Source organism: Xenopus laevis, chromosome 7S (assembly GCF_017654675.1).
Source record: "Xenopus laevis strain J_2021 chromosome 7S, Xenopus_laevis_v10.1, whole genome shotgun sequence".
Lineage (NCBI taxonomy): Eukaryota > Metazoa > Chordata > Amphibia > Anura > Pipidae > Xenopus > Xenopus laevis.
This window is the reverse complement of record NC_054384.1, coordinates 100,577,076-100,600,560: the sequence shown is the minus strand read 5'-3', so window position 1 is coordinate 100,600,560 and position 23,485 is coordinate 100,577,076. Positions and strand designations below refer to the sequence as shown.

The 23,485-nt window shown below is 38.7% G+C and overlaps 1 protein-coding gene across 1 annotated transcript in view; it reads left to right on the top strand.

The window, feature by feature from the left end:
- The window catches only part of lmtk3.S (lemur tyrosine kinase 3 S homeolog), a 45,030-nt gene that overhangs the window by 19,724 nt on the left and 1,821 nt on the right, over positions 1-23,485 (top strand). Inside the window, exons 7-15 of the mRNA XM_018228247.2 lie at positions 8,613-8,700; positions 10,582-10,730; positions 11,276-11,360; positions 12,571-12,692; positions 13,230-13,379; positions 14,313-17,314; positions 17,911-18,263; positions 19,856-19,961; positions 22,772-23,017. Coding sequence (XP_018083736.2) covers positions 8,613-8,700; positions 10,582-10,730; positions 11,276-11,360; positions 12,571-12,692; positions 13,230-13,379; positions 14,313-17,314; positions 17,911-18,263; positions 19,856-19,961; positions 22,772-23,017 — 4,301 coding nt within the window. The remainder of the gene's footprint in view (positions 1-8,612; positions 8,701-10,581; positions 10,731-11,275; positions 11,361-12,570; positions 12,693-13,229; positions 13,380-14,312; positions 17,315-17,910; positions 18,264-19,855; positions 19,962-22,771; positions 23,018-23,485) is intronic.

Below are 23,485 nucleotides of genomic sequence, written 5' to 3'. Positions count from 1 at the left end.
CAACTGCCTGGGTGCTGGTTATATTATAATATAAAGATAAATAGAAATGAACCGCACTCACGGGACTTGATAAGGTGCAAAAAAATAGTAGTGGTTTTATTCCGACGTTTCGGCTCCTATACTCGAGCCTTCTTCAGGAAGTGAATATGGTATAATGTGCCCCCTGCTGTTAGATACAGTATAAGGATATAGATAGTTGCTGTTAGATACAGTATAAGGATATTAGAACTCATCAGACGGTAATAAAAGCATTTAAAGGCACAAAGCTGTATCTGTGTTGTAGGGATGCACCGAATCCAGGATTCGGTTCGGGATTCGGCCAGGATTCAGCCTTTTTCAGCAGGATTCAAATTCGGCCGAATCCTTGGGGCCGATTCACTAAGCTCGAGTGAAGGATTCGAATGAAAAAAATTCGAATTTCAAAGTATTTTTTTGGTACTTCGACCATCGAATTGGTTAAATTCGTTCGAATACGAACGAAATCGAACGAATCGAACGAAAAATCGTTCGACTATTCGACCATTCGATAGTCGAAGTACTTTCCCTTTAAAAAAAACTTCGACCCCCTACTTCGGCAGGTAAAACCTACCGAAGTCAATGTTAGCCTATGGGGAAGGTCCCCATAGGTTTGCTAACCTTTTTTTGATCGAAGGATTTTCCTTCGATCGTTGGATTAAAATCCTTCGAATCGATCGAACGAACGAACGTTTAGCGCTAAATCCTTCGACTTCGAATATCGAAGTCGAAGGATTTCAATTCGAGGGTCGAATTTCGAAGTATTTTTTACTTCGAAATTCGACCCTTAGTGAATCTGCCCCCTTGTGTCAGGCCAAACCGAATTTGAATTCTAATTTACATATGTAAATTAGGGGCAGGTAGGGAAATCACGTGACTTTTCGTCACAAATGAAGATTTTTTCCACTTTTTCCTTTCCTACCCCTAATTTGCATATTCAAGTTAGGGTTCGGATTTGGTTTGGTATTCGCCCGAATCTTTCACGAAGGAATCTCAAATAGTGGATTCGGTGCATCCCTACTGTGTTGTAGGGATGTGCTGTATGAAACAGTTTTGCACAGTGTGTGGATGGTTAGAATTGTGCAGTGTTTTGGGGATCCCATGCGCACATGCGGTCGAGGAGGGAGGGGGAGTGCGGACGGACGGGCCCAGCTGTGTGACCTAGGGGTGCCTGCCCAGGAAATTGGGCCCTGATCCTTACTGTTACTATATATCTATATATTTTTTTCCTTTTAAAACACTTTTATGCATTGCCGCATTTTGAGCTATAAATGAAAGTGTGTCTAGTATATTCATTTTTAGTTATATAACATGTAAGTTTACTAATTTAATTTCACCTATGATATTATTCACACCTATGCATCTGCTAAATATAGTGTGGAGGTGTTATTTCCAGACCTTGTTTAACCTGCCGTTCTATTCTCATGATAGACAGCTCTTTTCTTCTGATAATGCTTTGCAAAGTATTTGTGTCCCAGATTATCGCAGCATGGAAAAAAAACAGATGATGTTTTTTTTTTCAATTTCTGGGAGACAATTATCAACAAATTGTGTGTAGTGATTTATTCGCCAGGCATGGATTCGCTGTGAATTTCCGCATTTCGCCACCTGCACATTTTTTGTGTGAAACTACTGCAAAAATTAGCCGCAATACTTTAGAGCTTTTATCAGTTGCATAAATAACAAAAAGAAAACAAAAGAAAGAGGAGCGTGAGAGAGGGCTTCCTTACCTGAGCTTAGGGTTGCCACCTGGCCGGTATTTTACCGGCCTGGTCAGTAGAAATTATGCTTGATCCCAATGTTATTAATAGGGAAAAAAGATAAATATATTGGAAGGCCGGTATTTTTTTCCAGAAAAGGTGGCAACCCTACCTGTGCTGTGGGAAGGCATCCGATGATTGGGCTACAGCTAGCTATTCTCTTTCTAATCCTAGAAACTCTTTTTTATTAAAGGGATACTGTCATGGGAAAAAACATTTTTCGAAATGAATTAGTTAATAGTGCTGCTCCAGCAGAATTCTGCACTGAAATCTGTTTTTCAAAAGAACAAACAGTTTTTTTTATATTCAATTTTGAAATCTGACATGGGGCTAGACATATTGTCAATTTCCCAGCTGCCCCAAGTCATGTGACTTGTGCTCTGATAAACTTCAATCACTCTTTACTGCTATACTGCAAGTTGGAGTGATATCACCCCCCTCCCTTTTCCCCCCCAGCAGCCAAACAAAAGAACAATGGGAAGGTAACTAGATAACAGCTCCCTAACACAAGATAACAGCTGCCTGGTAGATCTAAGAACAACACTCAATAGTAAAAACCCATGTCTCACTGAGACACATTCAGTTACATTGAGAAGGAAAAACAGCAGCCTGCCAGAAAGCATTTCTCTCCTAAAGTGCAGGCACAAGTCACATGACCAGGGGCAGCTGGGAAATTGACAAAATGTCTAGCCCCATGTCAGATTTCAAAATTGAATATAAAAAAATCTGTTTACTCTTTTGAGAAATGGATTTCAGTGCAGAATTCTGCTGGAGTAGCACTATTAACTGATGTGTTTTGAAAAAAAACATATTTTCCGATGACAGGATCCCCTTTAAGTTGTTGATTCTACGATAGCACAGCAATAAAACGTAGGTAATGGTAATGTCATAGAAACAACAGCAATGATATATAATGCAGAGAATAGAACATGGTACAGATTTTTTTTTATGATTTTAAGGACAGCAGTCTTTATAACAAATTACAGTTTTACCTTTAATATTGTGATTAATCAGCAGGCAGGAATGGCACATCTATATAGATGGGTCCACAGTGAATCTCACTTCTGTTTAGCTATGATGAGGAACTCTCTGGAGAAATACAGAACACGTGCGATGCAATCTAAAGGCCGCATCATTTGTTTTCTGACGTCATTGATTCAATACTCATTTGAGGCTCATAACTTTTTAGTCCACAACAAGGTTACAGATATGGAACAGTATTTTCTCAGCCATGGTTCCAAGAATATCTAGGGCAGCAAATAAAGCTCACCCTTACTGACCTTTTGGCTTTTTAGGAGGTTTTTAGAGACCAAAAAAACAATAGGCATTCCCTCTACCTCTCACAATGGCAGCCATTGCTCCAAGCCATCCTTGTGGACCAGCCTGCAATTTGGGAACCATAAGGCTATCCTAACTTACCATGGTTTCTGACATATGTTATACAGTATCCATAAACTATATTATATTAAATGGCAGATCACATTTTTTTGTGACAAACTGAAAATGTTCTTCTTCCTGCCCTTTGGTGGTTCTCTCATACCTTACATGGATGGGTGATTTCAACTAGTCTTTCATGAAAGCCTGAGAGTGAATATAGGATTTATGTAGCGGATTACTCAGCCCAATTTCCTATGAGCATCGGGTTCCAGAACAATGACTCAGTGCACTGGAAATGCTGCTGAAATTGGGAACAGTCTAATGAAAAATCGTGATGTCCTCTACTAATAACAAACCAGTGAGATCATATTGTGTTGTATGTATATTAATGCTAAGCTCCTAATGTAGTTTGAACAGTGCTGTTGCCAAGGTACGTAATGTGGTGATATGCTACTGAATGATCTTCAAAATGCATCCTGAGTGATATATATTTCTCTTGAATGTAATGTAATAGATCAGTCCAGAAGGAGATTAAGTTCAGGATTATAGATCTACTGGTTGACCACAAGTAAAGCTGACACTACACAAACAGATATAGTAAATAAGCTTTGTTTTGTTGTGACATTTGTGTGTGTCTAAGGAATGATCAGAACAGACAGGAGGCTACTTATTAGACGTTCATAATGTTATTATTCATGGTCCTTGCGCATTTATTTGTTGCCATGTCATTATTTATGTAATGCAAGCTGGAAGGCAGTTTTCCTTATCTGATGTCTACTTTCTGCTGTATTGTTCCACCTCTTACCCCTTAGCCTTTCTGTCATTCTCTGCCCACTTGTGGTGAGTATATAACGGATATTGTTTGTGAAGAGTATTATTATTATTATCCTTTGTTTATATATCACGGTAATTAACAAAGGATTTACACCCATTTGGTTAAAGGGATTCTGTCATTATTCTTATGGTGTAGTTTTTATTTTTAAATTACACTGTTTACACTGCCAATGATTCGCTCTATCATGTAAAATGTAATTCCTAATACAACTGGGGGCAGATTTACTAAGGGTCGAATTTTGAAGTTAAAAAAACTTCGAAATTCGACTCTCAAATTGAAATCCTTCGACTTCAAATATCGAAGTCAAAGGATTTTTAGCGTATTCGAACGGTTGAATAGAAATCGTATGATCGGATGATTAAGTAGTTCGAATTGAACGATTCGAACGATTTCTATTAGATCAAAAAAAACTTAGAAAAGTGCTGTGGAAGGTCCCCATAGGCTAACTTTGGTAGCTTTAATTTGGCAAAGTATGAAATCAAGGTTTGAGTACTTTGATTAATGAATGGTCGAATATTCAAACGGTTTTTACTTTGAATCGAAGTCGAAGTAAATTCAAAGTCGTAGTATCCAATTCGATGGTCGAAATACCCAAAAAATGTAAAAATTCGAACTTCGAACTTCAAAAATTCACTCGAGCTTAGTAAATCTGTCCCCTAGAGTATTTTTTTTTAGTTGTAATATTGGTGTGTAGGTGCATCTCAGATCATTTTGCCTGGTCATGTGCTTTCAGAAAGAGCACTTCAGAATGGAATAGCTTTCATTCTCCTTCTCAATGTAACTGAAGGAGTCGCAGTGGGACATGGATTTTTACTATTGAGTACTGTTCTTATATCTACCAGGCAGCTGTTATTTGGTTACCTTCCCATTGTTGTGCTGATGGGGGGGGGGTGGAGAGAAGGGAGGGGGTTGATATCACTCCAACTTGCAGTGCAGCAGTAAAGAGTGACTGAAGTTTATCAGAGCAGTCACATGACTCGGGGCACCTGGGAAACTGACAATATGCCTAGCCCCATGTCAGATTTCAAAATTAAATATGAAAAAAAATCTGTTTGCTCTTTTGAAAAATGAGCAGCACTATAAACTGATGCATTTTGAAAAGACTATGATTTCCCAAGACTGTATCCCTTTAACATTCACCCTACACCTCTGCCATCAGTTCCTTTGTCTGGTGGAGCTTACAATGTAAGATCCCTATGACATCATTTAACGTGCCTGTATGTTTTTGGGGTGTAGGAGGAGACCAGAGTACCCACTGGAAACCCACACAGACTCAGGGAGAACATACAAATATTTTTTTTCTAGTGCCCTGTAAGAACTGATCTCTGAATTTCTGAGCTGGGCATGGCTCACCATACTACTTTTATCTTTCTAGTCCTGGCAGTTTCCCTGGTTGACCCAAGCACTTTTGTTTGACTTTTACCCCCAAAAAAACTGAATATCCAAATATGACACCGTTTACAAATATTAGTTTATAGGCAAAACATTATTTACTCTTTATAGAACATTTAGCAATATTGTCATGCATATACAGTATATGCAACTTACAGACATGTCAACCCTTCCAGGTTGCATGATGAACATGGGCATGGCCAAAGATCACCTGAATTCCTTCCTAAATGGTGGACACCTCTGAACCTATGATCCTCCAGATGAGAATCCTCTCTCTATTCAATATCCTTGGCCATTGTGCAACAACTTACAAAGATTTAGAGTTAGCACACTACAACAATACACCTGTATCAGTAGATGCCAAACAGACCTTTTTTTTAGCGTGGGAAGAAGAGGTCATGACTCCAGTAATCCTCTTTGCAACCAACTGCCGGGTTGTTTGCAAGCCTCACTTATAGCCGCCCCACTTATGGACATAAGAGCTTGTTAATAGGGAGATGCCAGATCTGCTAGCTTTCGAAAATATATTTTCTACCTTGATATGAAATAGTCAGTAATAACAAGATCCTTCTGATTAGCATTTATATCATATGAATGTATGAATCTTCCCCTAGCTTTTTATTCCTGAGGCATAGTCCCATGTATTAGAACGAGATGGAATCTCTGCTCAAGGCAAAATTGGTGCTGGCTAATAGCCCCATTTATGAGCAGCCTCACTCGTGTAAAGAATTGGCTCATTTCCCAACAGACATCTTGGAAACGGTGCATAATATTTTAAGATATGTTTCAGTTTAAAGCAGAGCATTACAGAATGTATACACATTAGTCCCTTTGTCAGTGGAGCTTGCATTCTAATTGGAAACTTTCAAAGAGAACCTTTTGCAGAAGGTGATATTTACTGGTCACCTGTATAAAAAATATAATATCTGAATTGTTGTTGTGGGTCCCTACACCTGATGCAAACTTTTATAATACATTGTCCCATATGTTCCATACAGAGCACATACAGTATATCCTAGAGTCAGTTTCAATGTAAGATAAAAAGCAGACAAAAAAAACACGTGAAGAACATACAATGCCCATACATGTAGTGATACAAACTTAATTCTGACAGGTGGAAGAGAGTTTGGTAGTTACAGTATAGACCACTAATATTCGAGTGCCCTTGGGTATTAAATAAGTGACAGTTAGTGATGGGCGAATTTATTCGCCAGGTGCGAATTCGCGGCGAATTTGCACGTTTTGCCGCCAGCGAATAAATTCGCGAAACGTCCGCGAAAATTCGCGTCAAAAACGAGACGCCGGCGCCGTTTCGCGAATTTTTCGCCATTTCGCGCAAAATTCGCAAATTTTTCGGCGAAGCAAAACTGCGCAAATTCGCCCATCACTAGTGACAGTTGAAGCCATGATATGTTGAAAGTGACTCAAAGGGGGAAATTCACAAAAGTGGTGATTTTGAGACAAAATAAAAGTGGAGATAAAAATGGCGGATTTCCCACCAAATCCACAAACCTCTATCTCCACTTTTCTGAATTTGTCTTTTAAACAGAACGTTTTCAGATTTTATTGAATTTTAGAGGAGGGGGTTTATTTTACCTAGGAAAATTATACATCGTTTTTTTTTTAGGATAACCCGGACTTTCTAAATCTGTTTACAGATTCCAATTCTGTAACAAGATATAAGGGTCTAAATACAAGAAATGATATTTTGCATTATATAGGGATTTGTATCAGAAATATGTTTTATTATCTTAGGTCAAGTGTCTAATAGCTGCTAAAGCTAAAACAAAAATGTCTGGGAGGCTTTCCTTTTCCTTTAGATAATATATTCACTCAAATTGTTAATTTTGCCTTATTTATTAAGCTAAAACTAGTAAAATAATAAAGTGTGAGTTAAAAAAAATGTACATATCAAATTGTATAAAATACACTTATTTTATTTAATCAGTGTTTTACTTGTTTTTTTAATGAGACTTTTACAACTATAGGGTTAGGCAGAAACGTGTGCCCTGACTATAAAATGCTTATCCCTATTAATCCTATTATTAATCCTATTGATCACTATTAATATGCAAATTCTTTCTTAATGGAGCACCTACAAGAAGTGTGGAATGAAGATTGGCTGAACCAAAGCAAATTATCTTAGAATTGATCTGACACATGGGAAAGAGTTACACCGAGTTTTACTCCTTTTTTTAAAATGTCGTTTAAAATGTCGTTTTGCACCATTTTTTTGTCGTTTGAAAGACAGATTTATAAAAGTTTCTGTAAACTCTATTTCTTTTACTAAAATATGAAGTGGCGGTTGAGTCCGAATTTAGGCAGATTTATGTTTGTAAATATGGAGAAAGTATTTTACTTCCGTTTACCACCACTTTTACTCAAAAAATGGGCTATCTCCAGTTTTTTGTGCGAATTCCCCCCAAAGTGTTTTCCCTTAGGGGCAGATTTATCAAGTGTCGAATTTGAAAAACGTCGAAATTCGAATTCAAAAAGACCAAGAGAAATTTTTTAAAAAACATCAGAGTTTTTTTTTTTGGCCAAATAGGTCAGTTTTTGATCAAATAGGTCTGTTTTCGAAGTAATAGTGCATTCAAATTTTACGAATCAAACTTTTTCCCATCAAAGTTTTTTTTCATCAATTGACTCCAAATGGGTTCTAGGAGGTTCCCCATAGGCTAAAACAGCAATTCAGCAGGTTTTAGATGTCGAATCTTCGACGTCGAATTTTTAAAGAGACCGTACAAAAAAATTCAAATTCAAATTGAATTTGGACTATTCCCTAGTCAAAGTACACAAAAATTAGCTTGAAATTTGAATTTTTTTAATTTGATTTTCACTTCGACCCTTGATAACTTTGCCCCTTAGTGTATATGTTTTTTCTCAAGGTGCTTGTTCCCACCCATACTCCAGATAAATATAGACAATAATTGGCTCCACGTGATATTGAGCCTAGTGTGAGTGAATGACATTGGGCCAGGGAAAGACCTACTTACAATGATTTTCTTTTCAGAACCCAGCAGATGTCCTTGAAGCTAATAGAAGCCTATGAATTGAGATATAGTCATGGAAGGGAATATTGTCCTTGTTCCTATATATATGGGAGTCTTGTAATGATCATATTGACATGATGAAATACAATTTGTACTAGACTGGAAGCCAATGTTTATGCCTATAGTGTGTTGTTTTTATTGACGTGCACTTTAGTAATTGATATTTGCCTTGTGATTAAGAAACCTTCAACATTCCAACATTCTCCGGTGCCTGGGGCTATGCACAGAGACAATCCCTTTTCTGCTGATCATGGAATTTTGCCAACTGGTGAGTTCTAAAGAATAATCAACAACAATAACGGAGTGTGTGTGTGTTAGACTAAGTTTCTATGAGTTTATCTTAATAAAGTCTTGTTAGCTTCTCATGCTAGGAGGCCTTTGCTAAAATACACCATGGTAGACTTGTACAGCAGCAGATATTCAGTTTATTGGTGCTTTATTGGCAACAGCCCAGGGAAGCAATTTTCCTGTACACTGAGCCTTTTATCTTTCCAAGAAATATATACGTATTTCTCCGGCTACTGTAGTAGCTGCAGTATGGAAATATATTTGGAAATAATTCTTCTTGCAGCACTATTGTACCATGTAATGTTAAAGGGCATGTAAAGTCTAAAATAGAATAAGGCTAGAAATGCTGTATTTTGTATACTAAACATAAACATGAATTTACTGCACCACAAGCCTAATCAAACAAATAATTTATGCTTTCAAAGTTGGCTACAGGCGGTCACCATATTGTAACTTTGTTATACATCTTTGCAAGACTAAGACTGTGCACATGCTCAGTGTGGTCTGGGCTGCTTAGGGATCATCATAAACAAAGCTGCTTGAGTTCTGCATGGCTGGGAAGTAGGGCGGGGACTCCCCCTGCTGTTCATAAGTATGATTGTTTCCCTGCTCAGCAGTTAGGGACCGTCTGCCAATTCCTATCCACAGCAGTAAATGAAGGGAGAATTTCACTGCATACAGTCAGGTTTCTTATAAAAACGGTGCACATTTTTTAATTAAAGTATATTGGGGATAGGTTTCTTTTTCATTAAAGAAAGTCAAAATGGGATTTTATTTTTTTGCCTTTACATGCCCTTTAAATATACATTTAACCCTATAATGAGTGGTTTGTGTTTTTCCACTTAAAGCGGCATTTCACCTTTAAAGGGCATGTAAAGTCTAAAACAGAATAAGGCTAGAAATGTTGTATTTTGTATACTAAATATAAACATGAACTTACTGCACCACAAGCCTAATCAAACAAATAATTTATGCTTTCAAAGTTGGCTACAGGGGGTCACCATCTTGTAACTTTGTTATACATCTTTGCAAGACTAAGACTGTGCACATGCTCAGTGTGGTCTGGGCTGCTTAGGGATCATCACAAACAAAGCTGCTTGAGTTCTGCATGGCTGGGAAGTAAGGCGGGCTCCCCCTGCTGTTTATAAGTATGAATGTTTCCCTGCAGAGCAGTTAGGGACCGTCTGACAATTTCTACCCACAGCAGTAAATGAAGGGAGAATTTCACTGCATACAGACAGGTTTCTTATAAAAAAAATTGAATTAAAGTACATTGGAGATAGGTTTCTTTTTCATTAAAGAAAGTAAAAATGAGATTTTATTTTTTGCCTTTACATGCCCTTTAAGTTAATTTTTAGTATGTTATAGAATGAACAATTCTAAGCGACCTTTGAATTGGTCTTCATTATTTATTTTGTATACTTTTTTTTAGTTATTTGCCAACTTCTGACTCTTTTCAGCTTTCAAATGGGGGTCACTGACCCCATCTAAAAACAAATATTCTGTAAGGCTGCACATTTATTGTTATGGCTACTTTTGATTTCTCATCTATTCTCATCTATTCAGGCCCTCTCCTATTCATAGTCCAGCCCCTCATTCAAATCAGACGGCTGAAATTGCAGCTGATCAATAAAAAGCTAAATAACTCAAAAACCATAAATAATAAAAAATTAAAACTGACTGCAAATTATCTCAGAATATCACTCTCTCTATATCATACTAAAATTGAATACAAAGGTGAGCAATTAATTTAAGGGGGTTTCACTGTTGACGTCATAGTTTTTGGCTGTTCTTTGGCTACAAGTCAGTGACTAATGCCATGTACTACAATTATAAACTATTATAATGTCTATTGTTATAGGGAGACTTAAAGAGGTATCTGAGGGCCCAGCGAAAGGCAGATGGCATGACCCCTGACCTCCTTACCTGCGACCTTACCACATTGCAAAGAATGGCCTATGAGATAACACTGGGACTCATGCACCTTCATAAATATAACTACATACACAGGTAAGAGTCTCTGGGGGTAGGGGGTTATTTACTAAACTCCAAATTCCAAAAAACCGAAAAAGTTGTGTTTTTTTAGTATAAAATTTCTAGTGAAAAAAAAATCACGATTTTTTCGGGAATTTATTAAACTCCAAGGATGGAAAAGTCCAAATCAGAAAATCCAGCATCTCAGACCTGTCGAGGTTGCATCAATGGTTTTTTAGATGTGTGCTTGGGGTTTCGTGCAATAATCCAAAATTTTCGGGGGTTTCTGGCAAAAGCATAAGAAATCTGAGTTTTCGTGAGAAATATCCAAAAAAGTTGTGAAAATCAGATGAAAACCCCAAAAAATCGTGAAAATCTGATTTTTTTTCCAGCAAAGCAAATTTTCAGGAAAATGTAATAATACATAAGCGTAAAAAAGCCAGGGCGTTTGATAAATATCCCCCGTAATGTAAGTTCTTCTTCAGCCTTGTCTACTGCCGCAGGAGTTGTGATCTACTAGTCACAAACATAAGCACTTGGGAATCTGCAATTTATTTCTATTTTCCATTTCTCTTTAATAGTGACCTGGCCCTGAGAAACTGCCTCCTCACCTCTGACCTCACCGTCCGTATCGGCGATTATGGTATCTCTCACAACAATTACAAGGTGACCAATTTATGAAAAATGAAAGCCAGTTTCTTTACCAGATACATCATCTGGACAATTACATATGACAGCAAAAAAGTTTCACTTTCAGGTCTGCATCTATATTGTGCTTTAGTCTTGTGCATTTAAACTTTTATGATAGGCCAAATATTTTCCTCCAAGACTGGTGCTAATGAATAAATAAAAAAATTCCCATTAGAATACGCTAGTGTAGGTTACTTATTTCTACTCTACTTCCCAGTTCATGGAGTTATAATGATCTTCTTTTTTTCTACCGGCACAATAAAGGAGGAGTTTTTTATACAGAGGGGAAGAGTATTACAAGTAACCTTAGAATACTTGTAATACTTGTAAAAGCTTAGCAAATACCAAAAACATATTTTAAAAGTATTTTGTTTTATTAAGTTTATTAATTATTACGTTTCTTCACACATAAAAACCATGGGATTCGGCTAGAAGTTTAAAGTCAAGTTTCCTGTAGAGGTAGATTCCTACAGATCCAATCTTCTTTTTTTAACTCCATTAAGAAACCATGGGGCCGATTCACTAAAGTGAGAAGTGGTTGACGCTGGCGAAATTTCGCCAGAAATCTCATCCGCACTAGCATACGTTCGCACCCTATGGCCAGGCGATTTTTCACTCTGGAGAATGGTCGATACTCTGCAAATTCACTAAGATGCAGATTTTACTGAACATTACCTCTTTCGCCAGAGTTTACTACGCCACCTCAGACTAGGCGAAACTGATAAAAAAAGGTACATCTTCCTCAATCTTATGATGATGTCAGTGATATCATATCCTGCATGTCGGAAATTCATTAAAGTTGTAAAAAACTCAATTTGCACCAACATCTCTAATAAAGACTTCTTCACGACTTTTATGTACCCGCCCTACTCGAATTGACCTAAACGTAAGAGAACTAACAAAGTTTCATTAGGCAGTAAGCTAGAGAAACTTTGCTATGAAATTCTCTCACTGCCGAAATAACCGTAGCAAAATTTGCCAGCATTCATCTGCTGAGATGCAGCTTTGCATTTTTATGTTGAAAGAGTGTGAAATGTGGTGAACCGGTCGCTGGTGAAAATTCACACTTTAGTGAATTTGCCCCCATGTTTGTAAAGCCTGTTAGTTCATTGGTATTTAGCTTTCCAGTATTTGTATGGCTATGACCTTTTTTTTTTGCAATTACTTAACTGAAGTTTATGTCCAGGAGGATTATTACATCACTCCAGATCGACTCTGGATCCCATTGCGTTGGGTTGCTCCAGAACTCCTTGATGAAGTTCATGGAAACCTGGTTGTTGTTGATCAAAGCAAGGAAAGCAATGTCTGGTAAGAACTAATTTACTTTCCTAGTGGGTCCTGGAGACCTGGGTCCCCAGCCCTTTAATTTATATTAAAAAAAAAAGCAACACTTCTACAGATAATTCTTGGTTGAAGAAGTAGAGCATTTATGGGTGTAGCTAGATACACAACTGACAGTTAATCTTGGGCCCCTTCTGGTAAAATTTCCTAGATGACATTTGGTATTTGCTACAAGAATGCCCAGTACTGGTGTTCTATGCTGACCTATATCCTACTTTGGACATTAATCTTATGAGTGAATCCCAAAACGTGGAAGTAAAAGCTATTACTGTTAGACTTCCTGCGACATTACTCCTGAACTACCTATATAATTATGTGGCAGTTTATTCTCTCTGTGCATATTTTTTGTTATTTCTCTCTATATAATGCCTTTGTACCCGGGTTCCAGATATTAACCTAATTTTGATCTCCCTGTTTTGCATGATATAAGTGCTGCTAAATGTAATGACAAACCACCTGTGTCATCTGAACTGAATCTATTGGTTTTTTTTTACGTCTCCTAAGGTCCTTAGGTGTGACTATGTGGGAGCTCTTTGAATTTGGAAGCCAGCCATATCGCCACCTGTGTGATGAGGAGGTGCTGACATTTGTGATCAAAGAACAACAAATGAAGCTGGCGAAGCCTAGACTGAAGTTGCCTCACTCCGATTACTGGTAAGGATATTATTAAAACCATCAACATCATATTGTACCTAAGCTCAGGCAACTGACCGGTAATGGGCGAATTAGTCCCATTTCACTGCAAAATTTGCAAACAGTGAAAAGTTTATGAAAAACGAATTTTGATGCCCATGTCAATTTCGAATCCCACGTCAATTCGTGTCATTTCTCGTCAATCCGGACGCCCCTATCAAAGTCAATGGGTGTCTGAATAATGTTGACGCATGACGGTTTTGATGCGATCGACTATTCCGACGAGCGTCCAAATTTTCTGTGAATTTATGCCGCAGTTTCACAAATTTATTTGCTGGCAGCAAAATGTGGAACTTTGCCACAAATTTGCTCCTGCTAAATTTATTCGCCCATCACTACAACTGACAGCATTTCAGTGTATGGGCTGTAATTCCATAGAAAAGAAGATTGCAATTGTGTATTCAACTAAAGAGGGTGTAGAAGGAATAGAATCTCCATCCATCTATTCTCCATTAATAAGTGGAGAGACATAAGTGTTGTGCAAAATGCTGTTTTTCCCAGGGTCTTTGCAGCAATGTTGCAAAATGCACAATATACATCATGTGCCTATAATATTCACAGGTTGGGCATAGGGTTGCCACCTGGCCGATATTTTACCGGCCTGGCCCGGTAAAATTGATGGTTGACTCCAATGTTATTAACAGGGAAAAAAAGATAAATATATCGGAAGGCCGGAATTTTTTTTCCAGAAAAGGTGGCAACCTTATTTGTTCATGAATTCCAAACTTTTTGCACCGACCAAATTAAGCACAGAGAGCTGTGGCATGTCTCTGTTAAAATGTGTTTTATAAATATTGTAGCACTGAATACTTATTAAAGGTTTCAAAAGAGACATAATAGTGAAAAGCATAAGACTTGGCAAATTCACAGTATATTTCATTTGTTCACTTTTAGGTATGAGGTGATGCAGTCCTGCTGGTTACCTGCTGAACAAAGGCCATCAGTGGAAGAGCTTCATCTGCAGCTCACTTATCTATTAAATGAATGCTCCAATCAGACAGAGGAGAGTTTTGAGTGGCGCTGGAATGCACTTAAGCCAACGAAATCATCAGGGGGCTCCTTACACCACTCCGAAGAGATTTCAGCTTTTCCCCTGCTTGATCATTTTAATGGGGGTGATGGATTTCATGCTGACATGGATGATATATTGACTGTAACAGAGAGCAGCCGTGGTCTCAATTTTGAGTACATGTGGGAGAAAGCCCGTCTAGGAAGATGGAAGGCTACACCTCAGTGTCAAAATTATCCATCCAGTAATGGGGGGTTGACTGTGCCGGCTAATCCCTTTTATGAATCCAACCATCAGCACTCACGCCAGAGTTTAGAGACTCCCAGTGTGGTCCCAGTCATCAGTGCTCGTAGTCCTTCAGTCAGTAGTGAATATTATATTCGCTTGGAAGAACATACAGATAGAGGTAACAATGTAGACTGTACTGTTTGCTCACCTAGCCCAATATATGAGAGAAAATATGACCTACAAGAGCCAAGAAACTTTCATCAACGTTTAACCATTGGGAGCCCAGCCTCTCCTATAGAACCACTTTTCACATCTGACTGGGATCCACTTGAAAGTGGTCAAACCAGTCCAGATGATCCACCTGCACATTTGATTTTGCATGAAGTTCCTAAACTTATTGATCGATGGACACCAAGTAACAATAACCCTTTTATTACTGTGGGTAGAGAATTGCCTCGTTATGTAAACCCTTTCCGAGGGTCTGTAGAGAGAGACTTATCAAGGAAGGTACAGGAAACGTCTTTAATAGAACCAATGGCAGACGTGTTTTCTTCTGACTCTATTTTGAATGTTTATCGAGACATTGAAGATCACCGAAGGAGCTGGGATTCTGATACAATGGAAGAAAGAGGAGCAGGAGAAACATTGGCTGGAGATCCTGAATCGCTGGCTGAATTTTTAGATGGCCGTGCATCCCCATGGGATTGTGAGCCTTCTCTGATGGAAGATCAGAGTTCGGAAAGTAGCAGTAGTGGCACAGACAACAGCAATGGCCGAAATATGCCTTCATGTCCCTTGTGCAGCAGGGGGGTTATGGGTGGTTTACAAAGATGTTCTTGTGCTATGCTACGAGGTGATGTTGTGATTGATTGGACAACACATATTGCCATGCATCAGGATCACTATGGTCTTGATGATGACTCGTCTTTAAAAGTTGAACAAGGTTCTCTATCCGAATGCTCTATTCCCACGCGAGTCTTTGGGGATGGTGATCTCTTTACTGGACCTTTTGGTGACAGCCTTTGTCCTTCAGAACACCAGGAATTTTATGACCCTCTTATGGGAGCAGCTGTTAAAAGTTATGACATTCAAGACTACCGTAATCGTAGTCAAGTAAAGGCCTATGAATCTCTACAGAAGAGTGCCTTGAATCATCCCCCATCTCCTTTTATTGGAATATCAAATTCAATGGCTAATTGCAGCGTCATTGTGCCTATTGAAATACCACCCCTTTCCACTCTTGCTGAAAGCATAGAAGAAGAAGAAACCATAGAAATTTTAACTGATGTAATAAAAAGGTTCCCACTTACCCAAAACACATTGACAACAGAAAAAAACTCACAAAATGAATCAAGACCAACATTGGCCTCTGTTGATTCATTAGATATTCCCTCCAATACCAGCTCATCAGATGTATGTAGTCCCAGCTCTCATTACTCATCCCCTGGTCAGAAGTTTGGAGACAGCGGTTATGAAACAGAGAACACCTTTTCTTCTGAGTTCATTTTGAAGGACACAAAAGAAGAAGAAGGCCTCAAACATGTAAAGCTACCTTTAACTCCAATATCTGAATCTACCAGTGATCTGACACTAGCAGAGGATTCATCTGAAGCATATGCAACACCTGGGGAAGAGGATTCACTTCGAATTTTAGAGATGGGGACACCACATCGAGATTCTGCATATTTTTCTGACTTTGATAACGAATGTGAAAAACACTGTAGAGTTGTTGAGAGTCACAATGGATTTTCCAAAGAAGATGAAATAACAGTTTCAGTATTAGTAGAAGAGAATGATTTAAACCAAGAAGAAGTTCCAGCCTCTAAAGAAAACAAAGCAGATATAGAAATTACAGGGACTCCCAGTGAATTTTCTTTAACAACAGAAAAGGAGTACAATCTACAAAATGAGTCCATGGATGATATCGCAGTGGATTCTAAAAAGGAAACTTTGAAATGTAATGGAATTGTAAATTGTAAATCTCCAAAAGATAGTGGCTCAAACCATTTAGTTACTACAAACACGCCATGTGAAGAAAAAAATGAAAAACAAACTATAAACATCAGTCAGAGGAATGAAGAGGACAATACACTGAAAAAACAGTCAGAGAGTGGATTTGTTGTTCAGGTCTGCAAAGAACAGCTACTTGTTTCCTTGAGGGAAAATGTAACTCGAAATGTACTTTCTACCTTTGAATCTTCTGGTATAGTAAATTCATGTGTGTTAAAAGACCAGGCTGTGTTAAAATTATGGTCAATGGAGACAACTGCAAACACATTGAATGAAAGTTCACCGAAAAATGAAATCATGTGCAAAGAGACATCTGAACAACAGGAAGATGCCCCCAACAGTGTCTATACAAATATCATGGAGTCAACTGACAAATGCGGCAACAAGAAATTTATGGACATCATCAAAGAAGAGCCTGAAGACCCTGTTCAGCAGAAGCAACATGAGGAAGCATCTATGCTAGACGATGAAAAAGCAGACATCAAGCATGAGACTTTTTCTGAAAAATTAGAACAGCCTGTTGACAGCTGCCAAGAAAAACAAGATGGAAACCCTAGCAGTGAAACGAAAGATCCATCACACGAACATGCAAAGCTTTTCCTAGATTTTGGTTCAACAGGACCAAGTACAGGAAATGAAGCTATAAAAGGTAATTTAAAGAAAAAAGTGTTAACCCTTCAATACGGCTATAATATCATTTTAAAAAAAATCACATATTTACTGTAGAAAGCACCCTTTCTGTTCATTGAGCTGGTATTTTGATAAATAAATGCTTTGTAAATAGTCTGCATAATGCTTCTCAGATCTGTTCTCAGAGAAATATAATGCTGCTCCTTCAAAGGCAGTTGTCCATTGTAATCAATATATATATATATATATATATATATATATATATATATATATATATATATATATATATATATATGCTCCCAGTAATATATCTGATTTTAAGCATTTTGTTGGCTGGGGAATAATAAGATTAGATGATGTTATGTCATTGGCTGGGTTTTCCAAGATGATGACAAAGTGATCTGTTATTGCAAAAAAAACAGCATTCAGAGAATCAAAAAGTTGCCATAGTGGATGGAGGATTATCGTATACTTGTCCTTTAGCAGTATGCAGCAAATAGCCCTTTTTATGACCAAAAATATGCAATGAATACAAACAATTGTAAGCATAAAAAACAATATTTTCACAATGTAATCATTATATAAGTGGTGCATTGGTTTGTTTTGCTTTTACAGCTAAGGTTGCCAGGCTTTCATTATCCCTTCCACCTCTAAACCTGCAAACATTTCCCAATCCTACTGTACGCAAGTCTTTTTGGGATAAAAGTGAGGAAAACTCAACAGATTCACCACAGAACAAAGAAGATGATGAAGAAGAGGATGGGTTTGGCTTTCAAGATCAGCATAAAGCAGAATGTGAAGGAGATATGGCAGGGGTCCCCATTGTTGTATCGGAAACAGATGATGGGTGCAATTTACGAAGTTTGCTGAAATCTCCCAAATCAGCAGATGAGGTTGATGATGATCTTGACCGGAAAAGGAAAATGGTGTCGTTTTTTGATGATGTGACTGTTTATCTATTTGACCAGGTAAGAATAGGTTGTAACAAAGTGACCAAAATGTTTAGTAAAGGAATTGTTCAGTATAAAAATAAAAACTGGGTAAATAGACAGGCTATGCAAATAAAAAATGTTTCTAATATAGTTAGTAATCCAAAAAATGTAATGTATAAAGGCTGGAGTGAGTGGATGTGTAACATAATAGCCAGAACACTACTTCCTGCTTTGCAGCTCTCTTGGTTTCCACTGATTGGTTACCAGGCAGTTACAGAGACTTGAGGGGGGGGGGGGCACATGGGTCTTAACTGTTGAATCTGACCTCCAGGATCAATTGCAAACTCACTGAACAATTATGTCCCATGTGGCCCCTCTTTAAGTCACTGACTAACTCAGCGTTAGAGAGCTGAAAAGCAGGTGTGAAGGTAGGTATCCCAAACCCAGAACAAACCCCAAGGTCCCGGTCACCGCTCACTGTTCTGCCTATAACAACCGCCTTCTGCTTTGGGAGGAGCCCTCCGCTACTTGAATGCCGCCAGGTGTTAATGTGAAAGGACCAAAGAGAAAGTTCAGGGCAAGCACGGGAACTGTACGTGCAACAGAAATGGAGAATAGGAGCATGGTCAAAGGACAGGCTGTGTCAATACCAAATAAGACAGCACCAGAGTTGGGGTTCAAATCAGGATCCGGAAGAATGGTCAAAGTACAGGCAAGAAATTCAAACTGCTCACGCACACCCAGCAAAATACTAACCCTGGTGCTCGGGGAAAAGGGCTTCGGCAACCCCACAACAATATGAAGAAAGAATTCACCGGCACACAGGTATTGCTGGCAGGGTGAAAACCCTTGCTTTAAAGTTTAATAGTGCGACATGCAACGTTTCGGGGACAACCCCTTTATCAAGCATGATAACCCCTTTGCTTGATAAAGGGGTTGTCCCCGAAACGTTGCATGTCGCACTATTAAACTTTAAAGCAAGGGTTTTCACCCTGCCAGCAATACCTGTGTGCCGGTGAATTCTTTCTTCAAAGTACAGGCAAGAGTCAGGACAGGCAGCAGAACAGTCAAGAACAGGGACAGGCAAGGTCAAATACAGAGGATACAAACTAGAAATCACATCCAGGAACTACCGAAAGAGACCTAAGTTGGTCAATGAGTTAGTAAATATTAGAATTTCACGCATGCACTATGACGTCATCTGCTGCTTGCGTCAAACCCAGAAGCGCGCACGTCATGAAGAAAAAGGACACGCAGGGCGTCCCCGCAGCATCACGACTAGACCACCAGGGATTCTCACAGCAAGAAGTTGGATTCTGTTCTGTTCTGCTAGACATCCAGTCACTCTAGCCTTTATTCATTACATTTTTTAACTAACCATATTAGAAACATTTTTATTTTGCACAGCTTATATTTATTTAACCAGTTTTTATTTTTACCTTGAACTGTTCTTTTAAAGCTAAGAAAGATTTTTGTCGTTCTGCTTAGTTTCAGCAATCTGGAGTAGTCTATACTATGAGGAAATATTAGTTGTCTCTATTACTCGTTCATCACAAAAAAAAAACAATTTATACACTCCACCCGTTATGCCTAAACTGATTGCAATTTCTCTTTTGTCATCTGTGTAGGAGACACCGACAAATGAACTGAGTAATCAGAGTGCTGCAGAGAGTGATCAGATCTCACACAATGAAGACGCAACCCTCGATAATTTTTCACCTTCTGATGGTTTCAGTAAGATGTTTTCATATAATTCATGTATTTATGTCATATTAGGGTGTAACCATGTCTTTTTAAAGATGTGAATTGCAAAACATTTAAAGGGAAGATATAACCACCACCACCCCCCCCCCCTATTTGACAAGAGCTCATTCAGTTCGGCTTATGTAAAAAAATGTTTACTATCTGAACTTTTAAAACTAAATTTTGTTACTACACAGACATGCCAGAGATTGAAATGAAACTATGATAGTCTATGTCTAGCTCATAAGAACCAACCCCCTTAGGCTGGCAGAATCATACATCCACCTTGTTCCAATGAAGGATTCAATTGGGCATATTTACTAAAGGGCCGCCACTAGCGAAAATTCCCCAGAAATCCAATACTCAGGGACATCACCAATATACTAACAGGTATGGAGGACAATTCGCTAGCAAAAGAGAACATCGTTAGCGCAGTTAGCACCATGCATTTTCAACTCAGATGAACGATCGATGTTACGGCGCAAATTCAAATAGACCTGGCGAACTGATAAGATGAAGTTATATCCTCCTCAATCTTATGTCAGTGACATCATATCCTGTATGCTGGAAACTCATAAAAGTTCTAAAAACACTTTTTTCATATTTTAAAGGGGGGTTGTCTTCCAAAGTTCTAACTATTTAAAATGTTTCTGTTAACATTTTTTTTTTACCAATTTGAGGGGCAGGCCCCATTTGTTTTAGGGTGGGCTCGTGTCTAGGACATTAGAGAGTCTCTTTTGTCTCATTTTTGCACATTTGCAATAACAATTGGCCACTTCAAGCATTTGCACCAACATCTCTAATAAAGACGTATATATGACCTATATGTACCCACCCTATTCATATTAACCTAAGCGCAAGAATACTAATGAAGTTAGACAGAAATGAACATTAGGGAAAGTTCGCTATGAAATGCTCGCGCTGACAAATTAATGCTAGCGAAACTTCGCCAGCCCTCAGCTGCAGAGACTAAGGGGCTGATTCACTAAGCTCGAGTGAAGGATTCGAATGAAAAATACTTCGAATTTCGAAGTATTTTTTGGGTACTTCGACCATCGAATTGGTTAAATTCGTTCGAAGTCGAACGAAATCGAACGAATCGAACGAAAAATCGTTCGACTATTCGACCATTCGATAGTCGAAGTACTTGCCCTTTAAAAAAAACTTCGACCCCCTACTTCGGCAGCTAAAAGCTACCGAAGTCAATGTTAGCCTATGGGGAAGGTCCCCATAGGCTTGCCTGTGATTTTTTGATCGAAGGATTTTCCTTCGATCGTTGGATTAAAATCCTTCGAATCGTTCGATTCGAAGGATTTAATCGTTCGATCGAACTGAAAATCCTTCGATCGATCGATCGCAGGATCAGCGCTAAATCCTTCGACTTCGATATTCGAAGTCGAAGGATTTCAATCCGAGGGTCGAATTTCGAAGTATTTTTAACTTCGAAATTCGACCCTTAGTGAATCGGCCTCTAAATGTTATATTTTAGTGAATTATCATAGTCATAGCGAATTTGCGCCTGGCGAAGTTGTTTTTGACGCCGGCGTCCGTTTTTTTCTACGCTGGCAAAAATTTCGGGCGAATTTTCGCTGGCGTTTCCCTAATTTATTTGCTGCCGGTGAATCGCACAAATTCACAGCGAATTAGCGCCTGGCGAATAAATTCGCCCATCACTAGTGGCGAAGCCTTCACAGACGAGATAGTGAATTTGCCCCTAGGACATGAAGTCCTAAGGGTAGAACTACATGGGCGATTTAGGTCCGATCCGACACCACATGACGAAACTCTGGCGTCAAGTCAGATGTGACGAGGATAAGGTTAGTTGTAGGAATGTCGGATGTCGACAGTTGTTTCGGTGGCACGCTGTGACTTCATCCGATTTCTATTTCTTATCTTATTTCCAGCGCATCCGGCTTGACGCCTGAGTTTGGTGGCGTGGCGTCGGATTGTACCTAAATCACCCATGTAATTCTACCCTAAGGGGTCTAGGGCATTGATAATTTTTTGTTCAGTTCAACCAGTTTATCAGTAGGCAACAACAAAATAATGCTTGTACAGGTATGGGATCCGTTATCCGGAAAGTTCCAAATTATGGAAATGCAGTCTCCCATAGACTCCATTATAATCAAATAATCCAAATTTTTAAAAATGATGTCCTTTTTCTCTGTAATAATAAAACAGTAGCTTGTACTTGATCCAAACTAAGATATACTTAATCCTTATTGGAAGCAAAACCAGCCAACTGGGTTTATTTAATGTTTACATGATTTTCTAGTAGTCTTAAGGTGTGAAGATCCAGATTACGGAAACCCGTTATCCAGGAAAGCCCCAGGTCCCGAGGATTCTGGATATTAGGTCCCATACCTGTAATTTAAACTTGATTAAATATCATTTCAAAGAATGTGAAGTATTATTTTAATTTGCTTCGAAAATAAACCACACGGAGTATGTTTTACAGTTCTGCATAATGCACTAGATGTTAATTCTGGATATCGTGGACTGCACAGTTAAAGCTCAAAGGTTGATTGTTCCATTATCATCTTAAAGGGAAATTTTTGTTTGGCTTTAAGATTGTTTGTAGCTTTTTGCTTTGATATTTAGTGCACGTATAGTGCACCCAAGAGGGTAATATGTAGAACTACAGTTACAGTGTATAAAAGGAAGAATGAGACCAAATGAAACCAAAAATTAGGCTTTTCATTTACCAGGTCCACTACTGGAGTGCAAGCGGAGTGGGGGGGTCTTTTTGTACTGTTTCAAATATGTGAAAATATTAAACTGACTTATCTGACTCTTTGCAGGTGGAAGTTTTGAGTGGGATGATGATTTTCCACTGATGACCCAGAATTCCACATTTATTCCCATGGCAACAGAGGGAGCCGCACTGAAGTCCCAGATAAACCCCACCTCGCCACCACCTTCTTCAACATTTCAGGGCAAACATGTGGACGCTTCCCTGCTGGACACACTCCGATTCACGCGCTTTACTGTTTGCCCCGCTGTGGATCCACATCCAGTGCTTGAAACAGATGTGGCGCCCTCTGAAGGTGAATGCATTCAGTAACCAATACTCATACTTGGTCTAACCAGTCAGTCTCAAATTTTTCCCAAAATATCATTCTATTAGTTTTCTCTACTCCAGGGATTCCCAACCAGTAGCTTGTGAGTAACATGTTGCTCACAACCCCTTGGATGTTGTTCTCAGTGGCCTCAGAGCTGGTGCTTATTTTTGAATTCCAGGCTTGGAGGAAAGTTTTGGTTGCATAAAAAACAGATGTCCTACCGGCAGTGTCCTACTGCCAGTCCACATAGGGGCTACTAATAGTCAATCACAACCCCTATTTGGCACCACCCAGGAACATTTTTCATACTTGTGTTGATCCCCAATTATTTTTAAATCTGAATGTTGCTCACGGGTGGAAAAAGGTTGGGGACCCCTGCTCTATAGAGTTTGAGGTAAAGCCTGTGCTCTATCAGCAAATGAACCTTCAGATCTTTAACATTACAACCAATTG